Source organism: Aplysia californica, unplaced genomic scaffold (genome assembly GCF_000002075.1).
Source record: "Aplysia californica isolate F4 #8 unplaced genomic scaffold, AplCal3.0 scaffold00269, whole genome shotgun sequence".
Classification (NCBI taxonomy): Eukaryota; Metazoa; Mollusca; class Gastropoda; order Aplysiida; family Aplysiidae; genus Aplysia; species Aplysia californica.
This window is the reverse complement of record NW_004797539.1, coordinates 385,893-408,996: the sequence shown is the minus strand read 5'-3', so window position 1 is coordinate 408,996 and position 23,104 is coordinate 385,893. Positions and strand designations below refer to the sequence as shown.

Below are 23,104 nucleotides of genomic sequence, written 5' to 3'. Positions count from 1 at the left end.
GCGCGCGCGGCTTGTGTGTGTGTGTGTGTGTGTGTGTGTGTGTGTGTGTGTGTGTGTGTGTGTGTGTGTTTGTGTGTGTGTTTTGTTGACTGGTCTCAAAATGTACATTTTTTGTCTTTTGATTTGTCAGTTATATTGAATGGTAAATCTGCATTTTACAGAGCTTAGAGTCTTCCAGGGATAAGGCATTATATAAATTCATATTATTATAGTTATTGTTATTATTTATGATTATTATCATTATTATTAAAGTTATTTATGATTATTATTATTACCATTATAATTATAAAAAAGAACCCTGTGTGAAAGTGAAAACATGTTATAGAATATTCATTTCTCAATTTGATTAAACAAATACAATCCAGAAGATTAAGTTAGCCAAATCTAGGTTAAGAGATGTTTCTAAAGTGTAGGCTACTAAAAAATATATGACTGAAATAATAGGCATATAATAAGTCCCTTTGTTAAGTATTGCTTTACTTTCAGTATAAAAAAGGATTTAAACAGGACGCAGCAGTAAATCAGACTTTTAACAAATCACACATTTTGTTTACTGTTCAGGCAGTTTTAGTTGGCCATACAGCCTACTTATCCTGGGAAACTAGTCTAACATTATGTACAATTCCTGTACAATATGAAACAAAAAAATGGTAGCAAATGTAAAGAAACAGAACTCAAAATAATGAAAGTACTTAACTTATTTTTTAGGTTTGACAGCATGTTTTCATAGTGACGGGTGTCTAATTAGAATTGAGATAGACTTGAAATTTGGCAGTTATCTTGGCTACGCCACTACAAGGTAACACACAGAAGTAGAAAACGATTCATTGACAGAAAAAAAGCTTAGAGACAAAACAAAATTTTAATGAGAATGATCTTCACCTCAAATGCAACAACGGGTTAGCATTGAAGGCCCTACAAGGTACCAGAAACTACATTTTCAAAGTAGCTGTAGGTCAAATTTATCTGTTTCATATAAAAGGCCCGTGTCTCCTGTAAATTTTGGTTCCATACGTTTACCTCTCACTCAATTTTTTTTAAAATGGCGGCTGTTTTAATTTAATATTATTATAATTGAATATTGCTAAATTCGCTAACCGGATGCCACCCCATGTTTAACAGATAATAAAGAGTACCAAGTGCACCAAACATCTTGACATTAACAGAGTACAATCACTATAACATAGAAATGGAGCCAGATTTTTTTTTTCAAGACTGTGAGATCATAACAAATCTGTATTGTATTGCCTCAAACACGATGATCCATCGTTATTTCGATTTTAAAAAGAACACTGAGTGTTGTCCCGGCCGGCGCCGCACCGGTCCCCGCGGCCAGCGAATTGGTTCTGACTGTAGTGTACTGAGTACTTCCAGGAGTTTTGCGAAAGGATGATGCAAATGTAACATAATTCCAAACCGATGACTTTATTCTAATAGAAAAAGAACTGATCTTTCTATTGGTACTTTTTTTGTTCGGTATTTTACATAATTCGAGTTAAAAATGATCTTTGAAAACTTGTACAATTTTTAAAGACTTTCTATTTAAACGCCAAAAGCCAAAAATATACCACGTGAAGCCCAGTTCAAAACTCTAAAGAAGTTGTTTGCCAATGAAAAGACGGTATTTAATCACCACTCTTTCTTCAAAGCATTCCAAGGCATGGGTGTTAATTTTTTGAACCGGCAGACTTCACATTCCGACCGCGAAGGTCTTCGCTTTCCACGGCGATTCTCTAGCTCCAAATACGCGGAAAAAGAAACAAATTACACTATTGAAACGAAAAAAAAAAAGCTTAACTTTTTCAAGGTGTACAGCATTTGGTGCTGTTATAGCGAAAGAGCAAAGAAAAAAGGATCTGAATTACCTCGTTTTCACCGAAACCACGTGCTGGAAGTCCGCGAGCTTTTACGTGCCGTGTTTACCCATCTTATACGTTTGCAATAGTACTATAAACACATGAGTGCACACACATACACACACACACACATGCACACACAAATACACACACAATTTCACAAACATACAGAAACACACACACATGGATGCCTCGGTGGCCTCTTGGTAAGGAATCCACCTTTGGAGATCTAGAGGAAGATATCAGTCTTTTAAAAAACCCACTAAAACACAATAAAAACAAACTTTTACAGTCAATCAAAGTGCAAAACTGAAAGATCAACAGCCCATAACTGAGCAAGCAGGGCACGCTTACACAGTCAGCTGTTTACATAAAAAAGCTTGAAGCGGGCTACGAGTAACCATTCTTACTCCGTTTAACCAATCAGAGTCCTGATGAGTCATTCATAGTGACGTTAAGTCGTTTATATTTCAGACTATTCATGCTCGAAAATGGCTAAAAGGATTAAAAATAGAGGCGAATAAAGGACGTTGAAGCAATGTGGCCATGAGGTAAGGGTTCTGTTTTATATAATTTCACAACTACATTCCAGAAGGTCAAATGATCGAAAGGGTTTGAGGTCCAAATTCCTTTATCCTGTCACCCAAGCTCACAACAAACAACACACAGACCTAAAAAATAAATCAAAATAAAATATTCACAGTCGATTATACAGTGGAATCCTGTTATAACGAGAGGGAGGGGACCGGTGCGAAATGTTCGTTATAGCAGGATTCTCGTTACAAGGGATCCAGTAATAAATTCAAGGGAAATAGTAAACTAGGCCTAATCTTTGAGTTTGGCGTTCTGTTTATTCCTTTTTGTATTTCTCCTAATGATGATTTGTTCAACATAATCTCTAGGTCTTACTTGATAAAAAAATCGAATCAGGTTTCTTTCTCTAGCACTAGCAATGTTGACAAATCGGCCTTGGTGATCAGAAAGAAGGGGCTCTGGCTCTAGGCTAACTCGCCCGTTGTGTTGTCCCCTACTCCACCACACCCTGTGGTGCGTTGCGTCTGCTTGTGCACGTCACACATTCACTCCATTCATCTATCACAGCATTGTGACCACTCCATCCCGCACCAGAGAAGTGAGAGGCACGGTATGCCTAGAATCTAGACTGGGCTGGCCTATCACGCGATGCGTTCTGCTTGTCTGCGCATGCCACACCCTCCCCACTCATTCGCTTCGGCTTTCATTGTTGGTTCGTGTGGGCTCTCCCATTCTTTGTTTCGCTAGATCACCAACAACTTTCTCAACTGGCAAGGTTTTATAACATGTTTAATTGGTCTGTGCGCTGTGCACAGCAGCAGCAATATTCTGTTATAACCGACTCGCGTGACGATCTGATTGCGCAATAGCAGTATTTTTTTTACAAAGATAAAGAAGGAGAAAATACGGGGTTTTACAATAGTGTCTTTATAACAGACTTCTCGTTGTTTCAGGACTCGTTATAAGTGGACTCCACTGTAGTAGTTTATTTTTATCTTAAATGAAGCAGAAGACATTAAACTTTCAAGAGATCCAAAAAACAAAAAATTCATGGAAAGTCACTATTTTGCCTTTCGAACCTAATAATTTAACACCAAATAGCACATTGCGTCTTATGACGGATTATGACTGTTGTGGACAGAAATATCAACATTTTTACACAAAATCACCTAATGCTGCACTTCTCTAGCATAGAGACTAAAAGCATTATAATAAAATTTGAAAGTCTTGACAAAAACTATTCACGGAAACAAAGAAATAGAGGAGAAACGTACCCATAATTAGGCCCTCTTCTACTTCTGCAACTTGCAAATCTTCTGCTGTATCCACGACAAATCCATGACAGCTTGACTCCGATGGCCGCCGATAAAGTGTGCCCTCCTCATCCTTCCCTTCCACCACACGAGATCCATCAGCATTAGTAACTGTAGTTTCTGTCTTCCTAAGACCTCTTTTGTCAAAAGCTTTCACATCATCAAGATTGAGAGGTGGTGGTTTCACTCCATGTCCAGCCATGGTGATAAATATTGTTGAGTGTCTGTAAAAATCTTTAAAATATCTGCAAAAAATGGGAAGGATTATGAGAAAACAATTCAGTGTGCAAACCAAACACCCAAACAATAACATAATCTTGATCGCTCAAACAAATCTCCTCCTCATATCCTCATATGTATTTTATTCCTTCATCTAAAAAAGATTAGCACAAAATAAAAAACCGTATGAAAATCTCAGACAAAATTATTCAAAATGACATTACCCATTGGTCAACTTCGGAAAACATTCATTGGAGGAAGTAACAATAACGACAGGTGAATGAATTGTGGCGGCCCATTCACAGTGCGAGGGACCGATTCAAAATTTTGGACAAAGCATCAGGCAATGAGAGACCACGCCTGGCTGCCTGGGGCAGGTAAATTTGACAGTGGGTTAATAAAATAAGGCGGCCGCAGCCGCGTTGGGACAGGTGATCATTTTACACAGTTAATAAATTATATAGAAAAAACACAAAGGGGCAATTGAAAAGTGGTCGTTTGTACAAGTGACTGTATTATACAGGTGGACGTCATGGCAGGTTCGACTGTACTGCTAAATTCGTTAACCGGCTGCAACTCTGTGTTTACAGAAAATAAAATCTAAGAGTACCAAGTGTACCAAACGTTTCCACATTAATAGAATCACTATAATGAACATAGATACATGGAGCCTAATTTTATTAACCCCCCCCCCCCCCCCCCCCTGAATCCCTTCCTTCGCCCCCAATTCTCGCGTAATAATACGAGTGGTCCGCTATTCTTCAATCTTTCCCTGCAATTGTTACATTGTACAGGAGTGCCTTCCTCCGCCCCCAATTCTCGCACAATAATACGAGTGGTCCGGTATTCTTCAATCTTCCCCTCTATAGATTCTATAGTAGATCTAGACTCCAGGCCGGTGATCTTGTAGTTCTAAGTTCCATTGATTAAAGTCCACGATCCATTTGTTTGCATCCAGAGAAGAAATCCAGAAGTCTTGATGACCTAACAACGAACAGGGATGCAACCTCTGCAAAACATTAAATTATGGTAAAATTCAGAGGGGCATGCCCCCCTGAACCCCCCCCCCCCCCCCCCCCCCCCCCCCTCCAACCTCCATAATTTTTTATTAGGTCAGGGGGCAAGCCCCCCCTAAAACCCCCCTAGATCTACTCTTGACTTTAACAAACGAAACTACAAAATCACCTGCCTAGAATAGATCTACTGAGGCTGATTTGTAAACATTAATAAAGCCTTACCAAAAAGAGATTACTACTGTAATAAATCGTAACAGTCGTTCATATTATCAAAAGAAGAAGGTCTTTGTACTCAGGTTTAGAGTGTTGCTGATGGTACTCAAGTTAAAGATCAAGAACCAAGACCTCTAGGACTCCACTCCTCATTTCCCACAATCAGCATTCGCCCAGCAGTCGAGATTGGCGTTGGAGACAGGAGGAAGACAACAGTGGGACTCCGTCGTCTGCTGCCAGAGCTGAGTACCCCATTGCTGTTGTACCGATTGCCGTTTTTTTGTGCTGATTTTGAGTAGGCTAGGCCTATTAAATAACGTAGATTTTAAATTTTGTCTTTTGTATCATTATCAAAAGAAATTTACACATTCTTAGAACCAAATGACATGTTGCTTCTCATTATGGTTTAATCTCCATTCTTATATAATGCAAAATGCAAAAGTATGATAAATAATATTTTCTTTTTCTTTAAAAGTGCCTGATCGAAATATTTCTTGGTCTAGGACAAAACAAAATTAGAAAAATGAACAATAATTGTATGAATTTAAGAATAGAAATAGCCTCCGATGAAAAACCGCTGCAAAAATTTGTTCTTGCCGCGATAAAATATGTGTGTGAGTGTGTGTGTGTGTGTGTGTGTGTGTGAATTACATTGTTTTCTTAATAAACTTTGTAATGGACAGGCACACTAAAACTTTGAAAAACATGTCTATATTTTGATCTAAATCTAGTTCTTACCATTGTGAAAACCATCTGCAGTGCAATCAAAAGACCATATTAATGCAGAGATCTACTATTCATTTATGCTTTTTTTAAAAAATGGAAGTAACCAGATCTAATCCTGGCAAATTATATTGAAACAGATTGCACAAATCGCTAATCTGTTTGAGGATTCAAACTCAAATTCTGCAGATAACACACACGTGTTTGACTTCAGTTGGTCGGGAATCTGTTAACTAATTGGTTTTTAAAAAAAACAACATCTTTATCACTTTTTGGCGTTTCAAACAACAGATTCATACTGCAACTAAATGAGCTGCGAGAAAACTCTCAACCCTCAAACTCAGTCCTGATGAAACCTTGCAACCCTCCCGCCGGCTGACTACATGGTTTCATCACGACAAAAAAGTTGTAATGAAACCTCGCATCCCACAGTGTAACCAGTCAAACCATAAAAAAGTGTGTGTTTTTTGCACTAACCACGTTTCTAAGGTGTTTTCATTTATATGTATCAACTTTGATTCATATAGATCATTTTGTTCTAGAGTAAATCAGTTTTTTGTCTCTCCTGTAAAATTTTCCTTTCTGGGGTTACGAGGTTTCATTACTCCACCAGCGAAATGCCGTTTTCTACTATAATATTTATTGTTCAAGTTTGTGTATCCGTCCATTTTTGCTGAAAAATGGTCCAGCAAACGAACCGGGAATGTAGCAACTTCATGCGTCCTAGGCCTAGGCCTACAACGCTGAACACTGAATCGGAAGCAGGAATACCAATTTGCCCATTTGTTTGAAATAGCTTGTACTCTTGTGTATATAATGTATGCGAAGTGGGACTATACCCTTGAGAATATATTACCCTGAAGCAAAAATTATCATAAGAAATATCTGTAATGATGCAGAAAATATTGTAGAAATTGTTTTGGTAGTAATCTAGGGATTTCGGGGAGGAAATATTTTTTTACTTAGCACTCTGGAATAAATCTGGCACTCTCTACAATAGCTAAACACGATTTAGAATCGTTTGTCGTACCTCCATGCCCCATGCTTTTGGTGGTTTGGAACTGCTACCACAACAAAACACTTATCCCGAGCTGTTCTTGTGTTACATTTCAGCTTGATATTTTCAGAAAAAACAGATATTGATACAACAACTGTTGAAGAAAATAAAGCCACAGGATGGCGGACGCAACGGCTCGTTCCCTGCAGTACGAGTATAAAGCTGTGAGTCGAGTTTCTTTTTAAATTGTTCAATGTTTTCATTTGATCAGACATTTTTGCTTTGATTTGAAGCTGAAATTAATCTAATTATTCTGATCTAGAAATCTAATATCTAGATCTAGAACTAGATTAGATATAGATCTAGATCAGATCTAGACATCTATACCAATTATTTTTGTAAGAGGTTTAGTTTAGGGCCACCTCTATTCTCACCCGGGGTGCAGGCGAGTCTTTTGGCTATTCTCACCCGGCGCGTTCACCGTTATAGCCTAGATCTAGATCTAGGCCAACAAATTTTGCGTTCACCCTAAACCACAGAATTCTACACCGTGATAACAGAAAAATTGTAGAATTCTGTGCCGTGAACAAACGTTCCATTACAACTGTAGCCTACTAAAAGCGTACAATTTTGTCTGTGGGCAGTGGAGAGAGAGAAAGAGAGAGAGGAGTAGCGCGAAAACTTCCGGGCAAAACAAAATTGGGACCCGCGTAGTTCGGCTCGATTCGAAAAGTTAAATAGCCGTAGCATCTTTGTAGACAACCAAATTAATTTACTTTTGTGTTTTAACATCATTTTTTAACTTTGGTCAATTTGATCGTCCACACCGATAGAAAGTGTATTCAGAAAGAGAGAGAGAAGAGGGGAGGAGTAGATCTTGCGAGAACTTCTGGGCGGGTGAGAATAGCCACTTTCAGAGCTTAGTCTTAGACTTATAAACTAGACTTCTTATAAAAGGGGCATCCTCACAAAGTACAGAGGGACTTCCCGGCGCTTTTTCGGTAGTTCCCACCCCGCAATTGTTATTCACGGGTTTGGCCACAAGAGTAGGGGGGTTTCACTTGCCCCCCTGACCTAATAAAAATAGGAAGGGGGGTTTCAGGGGGGCATGCCCCCCTGAATTTTACCAAATGTTTTGCAGTTGTTAGGTTTGATATCTTAGCTCACCGCGAATCTAACGTATAGATCTATATCTAGATGTAGGTCAGGCTCAAATAAGGGGGGTGGGAACTACCGAAAAAGCACCGACTTCCCTAACGAGCGACCACTATGAGACAGAGCAGAATTTAGGGGTAGGGTTAGGCCTCTTCTTTATTGTGTTTGATGGGTGTGGTCGCTCGTTACGGAAGTCCTTCCCTCACAAATAATATTTGGCTGATGGCTGATGTTAGGGGACCGTGCACCCCCCTAGTATTTGGTGATAGGTGGCGGTAGGGGAGGCACCCATACTCAAGGCTAGATCCAGGCCTACTGCCTGATTGCTTGGTGTAATTTTGCAGTATCATATCGGATAGCCATCTTTCAAAGAGAGGCATAAATTTGTCATTTTATATATACGAATTTGACCATTAAAATCACTGCAAATCAATCTAAAATGTGAGAAAATTGGCGGGCAAGCCCCCCTGCCTCTATCCTATTCTATATAGATCTAGAGTCTATATTCTAAAGGTTTTTGAAGGCGAAAAAGAACATAAAAGACACCTCTGAAAAAAAAAAACATTTTCTGACCTTACTCATGCTGCTTTTCGCAATAATCGAAGAAAAGCCCTTTTGTTGTCAGAAACATTGAAACCACAATGCCTCCTCTTTTTTGTCTTAGGAGGAATCACAAAACTGTTCCTGCAGCGCCATAAACACTTATCCTCATGAAATGTGCACTGCGTATTACGCTTCAGGCTCACTACCTCCTTCGGCAAAACACAGTGCTACCGTACAAAATCACGGCTTTTCTGGTTGTCTTCATAGAATCTTGAGGTGGCTGAGAAATAATTGAAGTGCACAACTGGCACGAATCCAAGACATGCCATAATATAACCCAACTCAGATGAGCAGTAGCGCGAGAATGACGGTTAGACTAGAAGATTTCAAACTTTTAGAGGGAAATTACAAAAAGCAAAGTAAACACAGCAGACATCGTGAAATGCACATGCGCAAGAATTAATACTAATACAAAAAGGTTTGAAGTCGTGTGCGCATGCACATTCAAAAAGGTTAGATAATAATAATGGATTGCATTTATATAGCGCATTTATCCACTTATGCAATGCTCTATGCGCTTAACATGATACATATGGATTTACAAATCAATTTTAAAGGCACATAGTGCTACATACGCGTGCACACACATATTCCAGCACGCACGCACCACACACACATACACACATATACGTACATCGCACATACAAACTCACAACGATCTACAGCTTGAATAGATTCTGTCTAATCGAAATATGATGAAAATGTAAATGCTTTTAGTTTCTTCTTAAAAATTTCTAGATTTTCTGCTTCTCTGATAGTTTTAGGAAGCCTATTCCAAACAAGAGGGGCAAAATATGAAATAGAGCGTTGGCTATATGATTTGTAATTTATTTTTGGTTTAACAAGGGTAGTTTTGTCACTTGATGATCTGAGCGTTCTAGGAGGTACATAGGGTGTTAAAAACTGTTTTAGATAGTCAGGTGATAAATCATGTAAGCACTTGTAGCAAGTTAAACAGATTTTATATGATACACTCTTTCACCGGGAGCCAGTGTAGTTCTTTAAAATAGGAGTCACATGATCATGCTTTAGTTTCTTAGCAATTATTTTGGCAGCAATATTTTGTACTCTTTGTAGTTGTTGTAACTGTTCATCAGGTACACCATCCAGTAAGGAATTGCAATAATCAATCCTTGACAATATAAGTGATGTTATTAAAGTTTTGATGGCTCATGCGCCTAGTCTATGACACATGACTCGCCATGTAATCACATTGTTCTTTTCCAGTGTATTAGTACGCCAAGTTGGTGAAAATATAATGCAATACAGGTATCAATATCTCGCAGACGGGACATTGAATATATTCGTTAATAACAGACCCGTAAACCTACAAAAACCATTTTTTTAAAAGTAGTCAACATAAGTTGGGTCCAGCTTTGCAATAATACCCTGCTTGGCACTTGGGGACTGTACGCCTTCACTGGGCTTGTTCTTAGGTGACCGTACGCCCCCCTAGTGTTCAGCGCTAGGGGACTGTACGCCTTCATTGCACTGAGGCTTGGTGTTTAGGGGCTTTATGCAGATTTGCATGCATCTGGACTGAAAAGATACTGGAAGAAAACAGCCAGTTAAACGAAGCTCCTGGTGTTAGAAGTTAATAGCGGGAGAATGTTTAAAATGTCTCAACACGATTGTGGGGTATCTATATATGAGAATCTAGGTGAAATTGTTATCTAAAGTGCCTTAGTGGTAGTTGTGCAACTGCAGCAGAAGATTGTTACGTGTACCATCAGTCTTGGTAGTGCATGAGAGCTTGATAAAGGTACCGTTTATTGGTACGTCTTTTTTGTATTTAGGTAGGACAATTTTTAGCAGTTAAAATGTAGGCCAACAAGATCCACGATGTAGTAGTGTACTTCTTTAGCAATGCCAATGGAAAATTAATTTTTCACTTTAGGCCTTTTTTATTTGGTACCTATTTTTAAGAGTTTTTAACTAACTTGCTTAAAAGGTCAGGACATACTTTTTTATTCTAAGGCTGGGACTTGGTGTGGACAATAATGTGTAAAACACTGTTTTTGTTTGTCAAGGATTTGATTGATAAAAGGGTAAGTTTCAGTATGAAGATTCAGAGAAGTCTTCCATGAAAAGAAGAGAACGTGTTGAAAATTTAGAGGAGAGTTTGGATGGTAATTAATTATAATAGAGTATAGGTCACCTTGTGCAACTCGAGGTCCTCTTTTGTAATAGACATTCATTTGTATTTTTTGTCTTTGTTAAAATCAAAGACCATTTTTCCATGTTGAAGTTAAGAATACAGTTTACAGTGATGAGATTAAAATGTAACATGGTCTTGTACTGTTGTCCCCCCAGTTTAAGTGGGAAAGACCCAACCATTTATTATAAAGTTATAGTTGGTCATTGCTCATCAGATGAGGAATTTATAAAATGGCATTGATATTGATCTAAGTCAGAGTCAGACAATTTTTATAATGAGAGAGCTTTTCAAGTAATAACATGCCTGGCACAACTTTGAAATTTTTAAAGGTTTAAATAAAAAAAAGGTAATGATGCCTTTGCGGAGTGAAGGCCGTGTCAGTGGGGATAACACTTAGTGTTTGGTGAAATGTATTTGTATTTTAAGTCCAATTAGTGAGTGGTTGGTGGGTGCTCTGGTGTGGTTTGCGCTTTCTTTCCTATCAAACATCTATTGTCCTGATCTCTCCTCCTTTTTTTTTTGTGTTTGTTACTCTCTTGTAAACCTCTAATCTTCGGCACTTATATGACCTTATTGTGTTGCAAGTGCCGTAAAATTCTTACTAAAAACTAAAACTCAGTCCAATTCAGGTATCTGCTGATTTGCTAATGTTATGTGTTTACTCCCACTTTTTCCCCCCCAATTCTTTATCTCTACAGTTCGCGCATTTTATGTTTCTCGTCCTGCGTAAATCAATTTATTTTAGACACTTCACATTGTCTTTTTAAATTTTAAAAAAACAACACTTTTTATTAGATTACCTCTAAAGATAAAGCATTGATGCATGAACTGATGCATTTTATTATGATGAATATGTATTGACGGCTGAGCGCAAGAAGTGGCTATATCCATTTTTCATAGTTTCGAGAAAAATGAGTTGGGAATTTTGACGATATTGAAATCTCGATAACCAAATAAGCTTCGGCGTAGATATTTACAGAGGCAAAAGAGCAGCTTAAAACTTCACTCCATGTCAATTATTCTAATTCGACCAAAAGTGGATATAGTCACTTCTTGCCCTCAACCATCTATATAATTTTTTTAATTATTGCTGATTTTGGTTTATATTTTTGTCACTGAAAAATTATTGTTCAGTTTTTTTTAACAATATCTTGAATTTTGTTTTTGTCTTCCCACAGAACTCAAATCTTGTGTTGAGTGTTGACAGAACTTTGATAGACAGGAGAGCAAGAGATGAGGCCACAGGAGAAGTTATGTCCCTTGTTGGGAAACTAGTTGGCACAAGGATGGGTGACAAAGCTCTGAAAAGTAAACCACCGATGATGGAGGAAAGAAAAAATAAGTGAGTAATACATTTGGTTGGAACAAAAGTAAACAATAGTTATTGAAGAATTTACAAGCATTTTTTTTTAAGGATGATGGTGAAATCTGGGAATGAAAGTATGTTGCTGTGTGCCATATTTGTGAAACTTAACCCCTATCCCCCAGGTCTTGAATCAGCAAGGCCCTAATTAGCATGTGCACTGAGCTTTCAGCGGGACCTATGTTTTCATAACTGAAGTATGTGTGTGTCAGTGTTCTTGTGGTTGCGTATGTTTGTGGCCTACTTTTAGGACTCGGTGTCGTTTCAAAACCAAGGTGTACATCTTGTTAAAAACATGATGTAAAATTGGGATGAAAATCCATATCATGGCTTTTTTTCCCCAATCAGACGCCGGAAGCGAGATGAAGCACAGCATGACATGGTGAAGATGAAAGGAGCTACCCTTCTTTCTGAGGGAATTGATGAGATGGTGGGGATTCTGTACAGACCAAAAACTACAGAAACACGTCAGACATATGAGGTTCTTCTCAGTTTCATTCAGGCTGCCCTAGGAGACCAGGTATATTCAGTAGTGAATTAGTTTCAGTGATTTCTGTCTCCTAGCATACTCATCTTCTTTGTTGTGCCTCTGGGGTACAAGATTGAAAGTTAAACGATAGCAGAAAGGCAACCTGTCTGTTCAGTTCATGTCTCTCATTTTGTGGTAGTTGGCAGGTGCTCTTGTGTGGTTTGCTCTTTATTTATCAAACATCTATCGTCCTTATCCCTCCTTCTTTTTTTGTGTATATTACTCTCTTGTAACACATCTGTTGTTCAGCACTCATATGACCATATTGTGTTGCAAGTGCCTTAAAACTCTTACTAAAACTATCTCCCATTTTAATGAATGGCTTTGGTTCATGTTATGTCATCAATACAATGTGTTTTGGGCATTCTCGTCTTCAATATAGGCATGTTCGATGTTACAGTATGAGGAATATCTTGCAGGCTGTGTTCTTTTTCTCTTTTTTTAATAAACAATCCAACAGGCATCCTTGGAACAAGATTCATTTCATTATCATTGAGAAGGAAAAAATTACTAATTTTTCAGTTTTTAAAAAATATTTTTTTCTGACCACAAATTTAAACCTGCATCTATTGAGTGTGTTCCTCCACCTCCCTTTACCTGCTCTACGTCAAACGTTGTATTGTCCTTTTGGTTGATACATTCTATGGTCATGATTTTTCAAATGGCTGCATGGGTGTTAGTGTCTGAAACTATCTCTCATGGTGGAAAAGAATTTTCTTCTCATGTTTTGATTGTGATCTGATATGCTTTGCGGCATTATCATCTGCACAGCAGATTTTTTTTGTATTAACTGATGATTACTTTTCCTTTTGGTCCCTCGTGGAGCTTAGGCTGCAAACAAGCTCTCTCCAGTCATCAAGACCTCAGGCCAGTGTCTTTATGATTACTAAAGATTGATTCATTGTTCATTCTGACAGCCTCGCGATGTTCTGTGTGGTGCTGCTGATGAGGTGCTGATTGTCTTGAAGAATGAGCGCATGAAAGACAAGGAAAAGAAAGTTGAAGTTGAAAGTTTGTTGGGAGAACTCGCAGAGGAAAGGTTTGCCCTGCTTGTCAACCTTGGCAAGAAAATCTCAGACTGGAACCAAGAGGAAAAAATGCAGACAAGTAAGTAGTTTTTTTTCATTTCATAATGGCTTTAGTTTGTTGTTTTAAATGGTCCAGTTTGTCCAAAGTACTACTTTTCTGTGTTGCCCCATCGCTAACTTTCATACATTTTTAGAATTTTTTATGCTGTCTGGAAAAAATATATAGCTGATTCATGGTCTGCTTTTTGAGAATATTTTCCAGTATATTAGAATGGTCACCCATGTTTTGCCGCAATTCAAAACCCCATAACTATTTTATTTAAAATCTTAGAAAACATTATGCTTAGAATAGACAGCTTTTCCTCAGACTGCAGTCAAAAGAGGGCTAACTTTACAAATCAATCGCATTCCCATAAAATTATTTTTTCAAAGAGTTGCTGATGTATTGTCATTGCTGTTCTTGTTTTGCTGAATTTTGAGGGACTGAGTGTCATATCAATGCTGCAGACTGCAAGAACCCGGGACCTTTGAATGAGAGGCGAACACCTTAACCTCTAGGCCACGAGAGCCCCCCAGTTTTTTCTTGTAACGGCAGTAGTACGTAATGCCAATCTCTCTCTCAGCAGTTGAATTAAAAGGTCTGAGTTGTGATTAAAGTTTTGTCTTTGCTTCTATAATATTCCAGCTGAAACCATTGACTTTGACGAAACATATGGTGTCAACGTACAGTTTGAAGAGTCTGATGATGAGGTAAGTGATTTTTTGGCCGCTGGTCTTTGAGTTCTAATTTTGTAATATTTGATTTACCGATATTGTTATTATACCTGCTAATGGTTGGTGAACTGTCTAGATGCTGATCAAGTGTGAGCTATGATTATACAATATGATAAGGCACACTGCTTTCACAGATATTAATGAAAAAGCTTTTTTCTTGTAGTGTAACTATAATAAGTATTTTTCTTGAAGTTGTTTAAAAAGTAGCTTTAATTCACTGTTGTGTGTTTTGTTGATCCAACAGGATACAGCAGATATGTATGGTGAAGTCCAAGAGGAGAAGGATGTAGATGAGGATAATGAAGGAGAAGAAGCTGCATTTGATGCTACTCTACATGCAAATGTAAGTTTTTTTGTAGAACTGAAAATAAATGTGCTTCGTTGTTGTTCTTGGTCTCTGTATGTGTGTCAGTTATGTATAGGTGTAAGTTAGAACTTTTGTCTTTTGAAAAGAATTTTAAAAAAAAGAAACTTCAGACAGTGGAAAGTTTCGCGGCGCAAGCTATAACACATACAAGTATGTGTTAAGCACCGAAATGCTACAAGTGTAAAGGATTTAAAAAATTTTTTTTATTGCTGCAGTGAATTACATCAGATCTATTTTCCCTCTCAGTTCTTGGAGGAATGACTGTAACACCTTTGTGTCATCAAGTTGAGATGGGTCAACAAGCCATCAAGCTGCATCTTCTTCAGAGACATTGTTTGAATCAGTCTGTCAAAGTGGATCACAGTTAATGATATTGATCTCCTCTGCAATATGAATGTCTGTCTCGTCCTCTCTATCTTCCTGTTCTTACATATAGTAGAGAAGATTTTAATATTTGTATTAGATTGATATCAAGTAGCACTAGATGCAGTCATTTGAACATGTATTATTTTCCCAAAATAGGTGATAAATGAAAGCGGAACCCTCTACGAATAAATTAAGGTGTCGTTATCCCAATTTAACAGTGTTTGTGTAGCTCAAAATAAGACTGCCAGTATGTTGGGTGCATGCACAGAATTTGCTGTGTTTGCTGCCCAAGGACCACGCCTCAGCATGGTATGTGCCGTGTTTACGGACGGACATGGTGAGTTACATGATACAGGGTTTGTAAAAATGAGTGGACACATCTTAACTGCACTGTATTAAATTACTTAATGTCAAGATTTGTCAAAGTTACATAATTGTGTCATATACACCTTCAAGAGCTACAAGTTTGAAATGAGATTCAACTATTTAGATTAGTTGTACATTTCTGTTTTTCTCCAAGAATGGTTAGGGAAATTTTTCTCTTATCTTTATGCAAATAAATATCTGCAGTTATCTGAGGAGGCGAAGAATAAAGCAGACAAGGGACTTCACCCCAGAGAAATTGACGCATTTTGGATCCAGCGTAAAATCAGCAAATTTTATCCAGATGATCCAAATATGGCTCAAAGCAAAGCAAAGGAAGTGCTTGAAATTCTGAAGGTACATTGTGAAATTTATTTTGTATAAAGTTTGTTGTATGTTTCAGGGTGTCCAGCAAAGTCGTAAAGTCGTAAAAAAGTTGTAAATTCAGCGCCCTGGTCGTAAAGGTCGTAAATGGTAGTAAATTTGCCTTGAAGGTAGTAAAAATTTGGTAAACGGTCGTAAATTAGCCTGCGTACTGAGTGATGAAGCCAGCAAGACTTTTCAGTGAACCCTAGCCGTGGTACATGACTCCGTTTTTGACGGTCGCGATTGTGAAATAATTATTCGTTCACCTTTTCCCCGTCCGAGAGTACGTTTCATGCAAAAAGCCGGCTATGGCGGCAGGTGGAAGTGTATGTGACACCGAGGCTCGATCGGGAAAAATCAAGATTCGCTTTCGTTACCATCTTGAAATTTGGCGTAGATAAACTGATAACGCAACATTTGTAATATGCAGGTTGTACAGTATACCCGCTTTGTCGCCGTGCAAATAAAATTAATAATTACTCGGACTCTTCACCGTGCTGTCACTTGTGGGGGTGGGGTGGGGGGTGAAAAGAAAATACAAGCTTTGTCCGATTTTTAGATTGTCGGGTTCGCCAGCGTGACAGGTCAGTGAACCTTCGCGCGAGGCACTACAAGGTACGGCATCGGTGAGCACTGGCGTTTGTTGGGGTCGCCAAAGTTCATTAAAAAGTCGAGCGTTGCGAAGTATAGGACTACGGAGTAGGGCAGGGATTATTGATTTTTTTAAAAAGAGACACTCGGGGGAGGGGGAGGGAGCGGATGATGGCAACACCAGAGGACAAAAACTGTAAGCAAATTTCAGAATTTTGATTAGATTTAGAGCCCTCTGCAAAGCGCGCGTTGGTGCAGGCCTTGTGTGGAATTGGGATCCTTCATACCTTGTAAGCCGTGTTATTGAAATAAAGTGTTCGCGTTTCATTTGTTGGGTGATAGTAAATTAGAACAATATTGTAGCTTTCTGTTCAAGATTGGTAGATTTTCAGTGTCACTGCCTCTTGCCCTCTCACAGTTCTTACAACTCTCACACTGAATAGGTTTACTTGAGTCATTACGTGTGTGCGCGTTGTTGTTGTGTAACATGGCCCTGGAAAATGGAGAAGCCGGTTTGGCAGTCACCCTGTGTGTACACATTAGGTATAAATCTAAACCCCCCCTCCCCCTCCCACCTCCACCAGGGCAGTGCTTCTGACTGAAACGTCTTTAGGCCATTCCCAAAGGGAGGATATTAACATGTTCTTATCTTATGCACAGTAGAATTGTAAATGGGCTGATTTATCAATGTCATGCTCATACTGTACTGGACCAGCGTAGGGGGAACTGCTGCCTTTTCTGTCCTCTTCTTTACTATCGTCATTTTCCTCTACTTCTTTTGTATGTTTGTCACGCTTGTGAACTACTATTTCCGGGGTGCCTTGATAGTCGAAGCTTGATTCCCTGTTTGGACTTCTCTGTTGACATCCACCCCTTGTCGCTCATATCACCTATGCAGTTGCGAGCGCCGTAAAAACCTTACAAAAACTAAATCTAGCTGCAAGCAAGCTTGCGATCGTCTGTCTATCCTCCATTTTGTCGACTGGACTTTGTTGTGTGTTCTTCTCGTTCCATATGTTATGTAATAATAATGTATATGTTATGATGGCGCAAATTAACTCCTTTTTTCGAGCTGGTGTGGGGTTTGATTTGCTGGGTAGTCAATTTTTTTTCCAGGTAGTCAATTTTTTCAGGAAATATTGCTGGACACCCTGATGTTTCCTGTGCGTTCTTTTTTAAAGCAGATATGGTTTTTTGTTATCCATTGACAGGAGAGTGGAAATTGTTGTTTTGGGTGCTTTTCTATTTCTTTTGTGGGGATATGGTTTCTGTTGTAAGATTAAATGAATTGTTTTTAAGTGATTTGCTGTTGTGTAAAAAGAAACAGATTCTTTCATGTGATAATTGAAAATAATACAGTGAAATTATCGGTCATATTTTGTCTGTATTGACAAGAGAGTACAAACAAGTTAATATTTTGTTTTAATTTCAGTGTAAACAGAAAGTGGTTAGTTGTGTGGGTTCCCAAAAGAAATCTGATCAGGTTGTTTTTTAATTGCTGTCATGTTTTATTCTTTGCAGACGGCAGCTGATGACAGAGAAGCAGAGACAAAACTTGTGATGCTCTTGGATGTTTCTCATTTTGAATTCATCAAAGTCTTGCGACAACACAGACAAATGAGTAAGTAATTATTTTTCTCTTATCCCAGTCTCATAACTGAGCCCTCTGAGACTTACCCTACTGCTGAGCTCCCGGGACTTGCACACCTGGGCTCCATAGGATCAGCTGCTGGATTTACACCTGTGAAAACTGGTGTGCTGAAGGGTAGAGGTGGCTTTAAACTGAGGCGTGATCTCTGGTTTGTAAGGTTAAACAATACTGGGTGATTAAAAAAGAATGCACCAAAATCATTATGCAATATTTCAAAAACGAAAAACAATTGAAAACCTTCAAGTTTTTATTTTATGTTTTAAAAGGGCTCAATGTGGCCACTGCTGACAGCTTGGACAAGATCAAGCTATGAGAATTCCTTCCAAACGCGCCTCTGGATGTCTTGGTCCGCTGTGTTGATTGAAGCTGTTAGTCCATCTTTCATGTCATCAATATTTGCAGGAAGTGGTGGAACATAAACTTTTTCTTTACCATACCCCCACAAGAACAGGCTATTCACTTTACTGCTCGCTGATTTCAATGACTTCATTTTTCAACAAGATGGAGCACAGCCCCAGTGACATCTCGGGATTCGAGCTTATATGAATGAGTACGTGCCTCAGCGGTGGATTGGTAGGAGAGGTGCTAAAGACCTCGCTCTTTGTGCTGGGCTGCCTATTTCTTGTGGGGTTAAGTTAAAGACAAAGATTATGTTTCACCATTTCCAGCAAATATCGATGACATGAAAGATTGAATAACAGCTACAATCAACATGGTGGACCCAGGCATCCTGAGGCACGTTTGGGCGGAATTTTCATACTGGCTTGACATTGTCTGTGCTGCCAGTGGTGGCCGCATTGAGCACTTTTAAAACATGAAATAAAAAGTTAAAGATGTGTACAACATATTTGTCCAAGCTAGAGTTTTCTATTGTTTTTTCGTTTTTGAAATATAGCATGATGAATTAGGCGTTTTCTTTTTTAATCACCCTATATTTTGCTCCAAGTTATTCAAAATGCCATTTTCATATCAATAAGTCATGGGTTTAAGAAATTTTAAAAATTGATCTTTGTGTGCTTAATTTTTCATGCTAAAAATACATCACAACAGGACCAATACAACATCAAACCATCAAGGATTTTGGGTGGTGGGGATATTTATTTTAGCTTTTCACTCACTTATGCTCATGGTTGAAGGGTGCCACTTGTAGTTCCTACTTCTTTTCTTTCCGTCTATAATATGTTAGTCTTATTTTTTTACGCTCATCAAATGGCTGTTATCATTCCGATGTGCTTCTTTTTACTCCGTCTCTCTTATTCTTGTGTTCCCTTAATATGTACATGTACATTTTTCCTTTTATCCTCCTCCTGTGAAACAGTCCTGTACTGTACGTTGCTGGGTCAGGCACAGACTCCTGCGGAGAAGAAGAAGATAGAACAGACGATGTTGGCCGACCAGGATCTGAGTGTGATCTTGAGCGCCCTTCAGGACACGGACCAGGATGATATCGTCGGCGAGGAGCGGGCTCGACGCCAGCAGGCTAGGCAGTCCAGGGTTGCTGCTGATATTGAGGCTATGGATGTCACTGAGGAGGAGGTCAGTTGGTGTTTATCAAAATTCTGTGGATTTTACCCCAGACTTTTACTTCATGAACAGGGTTGGTTTTTGTTTTTTTATTTTAAAATATATTTACAATGGTTTTCACTCCTGCATTTTAGTTGATGTGCAATGGATTTTGATCCTAGTTTTGAGTTGATCTATTAAGTTAATATGCAGTAGTTTTATTCCTGATTTTGAGTTGATGAATAGTAGGTTTTTTTATATTTCTCAACTATCTTCTCTGGGGTTTTTGTTTTTTTGTTGCAATAGTTACTGGTTGTGCTTATGTTAAAGATTTACTGGATTCAGAGCTTTTGTAGTTGGTCATTAAATTCAGAGGTCCTTTCCTGACTCTATAATGATTTAACAGTGATGAAAGAGGTGTTAAACCCATACATTAAAAACATTTTTTTTTTTACTGGTTTCACTTTTTCTACCCGTTGAATTGCCATTCTTGTGTCGATGCATTATGAATTTAAAATTAAATATTTTACTAGTTTGATTTGATGTTTGTTTGTTGTTTCTCATTCTTTTTCTTCTGTAGGAGGTTGGTCCAGTCCAGACCCTGTATCTGGAGGATCTTGTATTCAGCCAGGGCAGTCACCTCATGGCCAACAAAAGATGTCAGCTGCCGGACGGCTCCTACAGGAAGCAGAGGAAAGGTAAAGGAAGGAATGATAACTTCGCCACCAGAGAATCGCTCTCGTGTCTTCTCAGTGCTATTGTGAAAAGCCAAATCATTACACCATAGATACCAGAAGTCTTTAATGCTTTTGGTGAATGTAATTGCCGCTTCTTTAGAGCCTGGTTTCGGGGATGGTTGATGGGTGCTCTAGTGTGGGTTGCTCCCTCTTTCTTAGCAAACTCTTATCATTCCTATCTCTCCGACTTTGTTTCTTTGTTTGTTACTCTTTAGTAACACTTGTAATATTCAACACTTATATGACCTATTGTGTTGCAAGTGCTCTAAAACTATTAAAGCTAAAAAAAAAAAATTTAAAAAGACAGAAAAACTAGAGCCTGCATTAGTAACACAGAAAAGATCCTTACTTTATTAGATTAAGATATATTTATTGTCAGTAAAGAGGCAAAGAACCACTCTGTGAGCAGCTACAAGTTACCTCATCAACAGTCTTAACTCAGTTAAAATAATATTAATTTAGTAGATACAGTGGAGTCCTCTTAAACTGAAAACTGGTAAGTTGAAAGAAAACAGAATCCCCGATATTTTTCTCTGCTATTTAAGCAGTCTCTCTAAACTGAAAACTTGGCTAAACGGAAGAATATCTGGTGGTCCCGTAGATTTGGGAAAAACCCTTTGTTGACTTAGAAGTGTCTGGTATGTCTGGAAATTGTGAAATAATTAGCTCTGTACAGTACCATGGATGCCACGGAAGTTGGCAAAATTTGCTGCTCCTGGTTGCCCTTACTCACAAGTGGCGTGTGGATTCGTATTCAGGACTAAAAGACACGCATATCAGAACCAAATTTACTAGTGCTACTTTACTGCGAGGCTTACAAGCGATCAATAAACATAGATGTAGTCTTGCAGATGACCGGATGCTATCACAATATGTAAACAACAATATGACTTTTAAAAGAACAAAAAATTTCACTTTTTGACTTCGATTTGCAAGTTATTCGAAATAATGAGTAAGCTGGGGGATATAAGTTATAGGGGGTGAAGGAAGTGAGAAAAGTGACACGATTGAAGACCCGGGGTCCAATATATGTCACAAGTTCCCTAGATCTAGACCGCAAGTCCACTAACGCTGAGACATGAGACTGCTGTCCTGGGTAAGGAGCTAAGCTGAAAGTGGATGCTGCCAGTAGGAACAACGCTTACTACTTGGCAACGAATGGGATAAACGTTCTCTACTGTATTTGAAATAGAAGCAAAGCAAACATACTTTGTCTATTTGTTTGTAAGTAAATGGTCAGTGGGTCAATGTAGACAATATTAGTTATAGACTAAAGTGGATTCGTTCATACTAATAACAATATTACAATCCTTTCTTTCTCAGGTTATGAAGAGGTTCATGTCCCTGCTTTGAAACCAAAGCCTTTTGACAACAATGAGGTAAGAGAATATATCAGTCTTTTTTTGTTCTTTCTTTTCCTTGCAGCTTTGCATCATGTGAATTGAGCAAATGTTTTTGTTTTGTTTTGACAATACATTAACCCTTTGAGCCCTTGCCACCGGTATAGTGATGAGCGAGACCTTATCCCCAAACCGGCCTGTCCGGGACAAAATGTGCACGGGAAACTGTGTTTACTACACAGGACATTACTGATTTAAAACGTGCACGGGAAACTGTGTTTACTACTCAGGACATTACAGATTTATTTGAAAATCTTTCTAAATTAAAATGCTAATAATGACGAGGACTGCCATGAGTGGGATATGGAATGTGATTCTGACGATCACATGAATGTTAGTAATATATATTGTTCTGGAGCTCAGGCAGAGGGGCACGTTAGCATGGGGAGGCCAGGGCTCAAAGGGTTAAACCACTCAAATATAGTTGCCCATATACAAGGCTTTGAATAGTGATACACCATGGGACTCTCTTGTGTCATGTTTCGTCGGTTTCTTTTGTTTTTGCAAAAGTCGAACCGACAATCAATAGCTGCGCCCCATCCCTTTTTTCTGAGGTCATAGTCAGAAAGGTCTATGGTTCATGGAAATTGTTCTGTCCAAAATTGTAATTAGTGAGATACAAGTCTTTGCTGGGTTTTGTAATGGTTTAGCGTGTATCACACCCTCTGGGGGGTTATTTTGTGTTTGTATTTTGATTTGGAATTTTTGCCTTTTTATGTTTTGTTTTGTTTGGGAGGCGTTTGTGGGGGGAGACTGTTTATGGTAAAATGTCTCATGGTAGTAGTTTTTCCCACAGGTAGTAGACTTTTTACTCACATCTACCCTCGTTGCGAACCTTACAGTGCAAACAAACAGCGCGAATACTTGGAGTTAGCTCTGCAAACGTTTGTTTTTTGTACCTATTTTCTGTTCTTCGGCGGTGAAAATCTTGTTTGTGGGTGGTTGGAGGGTGCCACTGGTAGGTCTTATTTCTTTTCTTTCCTTCTGTAGTTTCTGTCTGTCTGTCTGCCTTGCTTCTTCATCTCCTTAAATTGTCGTTTTGATGCGCTTGGTTTTTCTGTTGCGATTTGGTCCTGATTTCCAATCACACATCTATCCTCTTTATCTCTCCTCCTCCTCCTTGTCTTTGTATGCTACTTTCAAGAAATAGAAACACCTCTAATCTTCGGTTCCTGTGCACTTATACTGTCGCAAGTGCCGTATAAAAGTCGAACAAAAACCTTTGTTTTTAAAAACACAGCAGCAATTAGCATAGATCGCTTGGAGAATTGGGAGCATG

The 23,104-nt window shown here is 38.6% G+C and overlaps 2 protein-coding genes across 4 annotated transcripts in view; one reads left to right on the top strand and one right to left on the bottom strand.

Annotated features, from left to right (window-relative positions):
- LOC101853098 (dual specificity protein phosphatase 19) overlaps positions 1–5,365 on the bottom strand; it is a 9,002-nt gene extending 3,637 nt beyond the window's left edge. The window contains exons 1-2 of one of the 3 annotated variants that reach the window (XM_005101045.3): positions 5,284–5,365; positions 3,665–3,948 (exon numbers count right to left, since the gene is read on the bottom strand). In XM_005101045.3, the coding sequence (XP_005101102.1) occupies positions 3,665–3,905 (241 nt within the window). In that variant the 5' untranslated portion in view covers positions 3,906–3,948; positions 5,284–5,365. Of the gene's footprint in view, positions 1–3,664; positions 3,949–5,160 lie in introns of all 3 variants that reach the window. The other 2 variants (XM_005101044.3, XM_005101043.3) reach the window with 2 other exon arrangements.
- Positions 5,366–6,861: 1,496 nt separating this feature from the next.
- The window catches only part of LOC101861446 (U5 small nuclear ribonucleoprotein 200 kDa helicase), a gene marked incomplete in the record, with an annotated part of 45,488 nt that continues 29,245 nt past the window's right edge, over positions 6,862–23,104 (top strand). Inside the window, 11 exon segments of the mRNA XM_013084033.2 lie at positions 6,862–7,095; positions 11,966–12,129; positions 12,499–12,670; positions 13,597–13,786; positions 14,393–14,457; positions 14,726–14,824; positions 15,785–15,934; positions 18,056–18,155; positions 19,504–19,721; positions 20,269–20,386; positions 21,749–21,804. Of these exon segments, the coding sequence (XP_012939487.1) occupies positions 7,051–7,095; positions 11,966–12,129; positions 12,499–12,670; positions 13,597–13,786; positions 14,393–14,457; positions 14,726–14,824; positions 15,785–15,934; positions 18,056–18,155; positions 19,504–19,721; positions 20,269–20,386; positions 21,749–21,804 (1,377 nt within the window).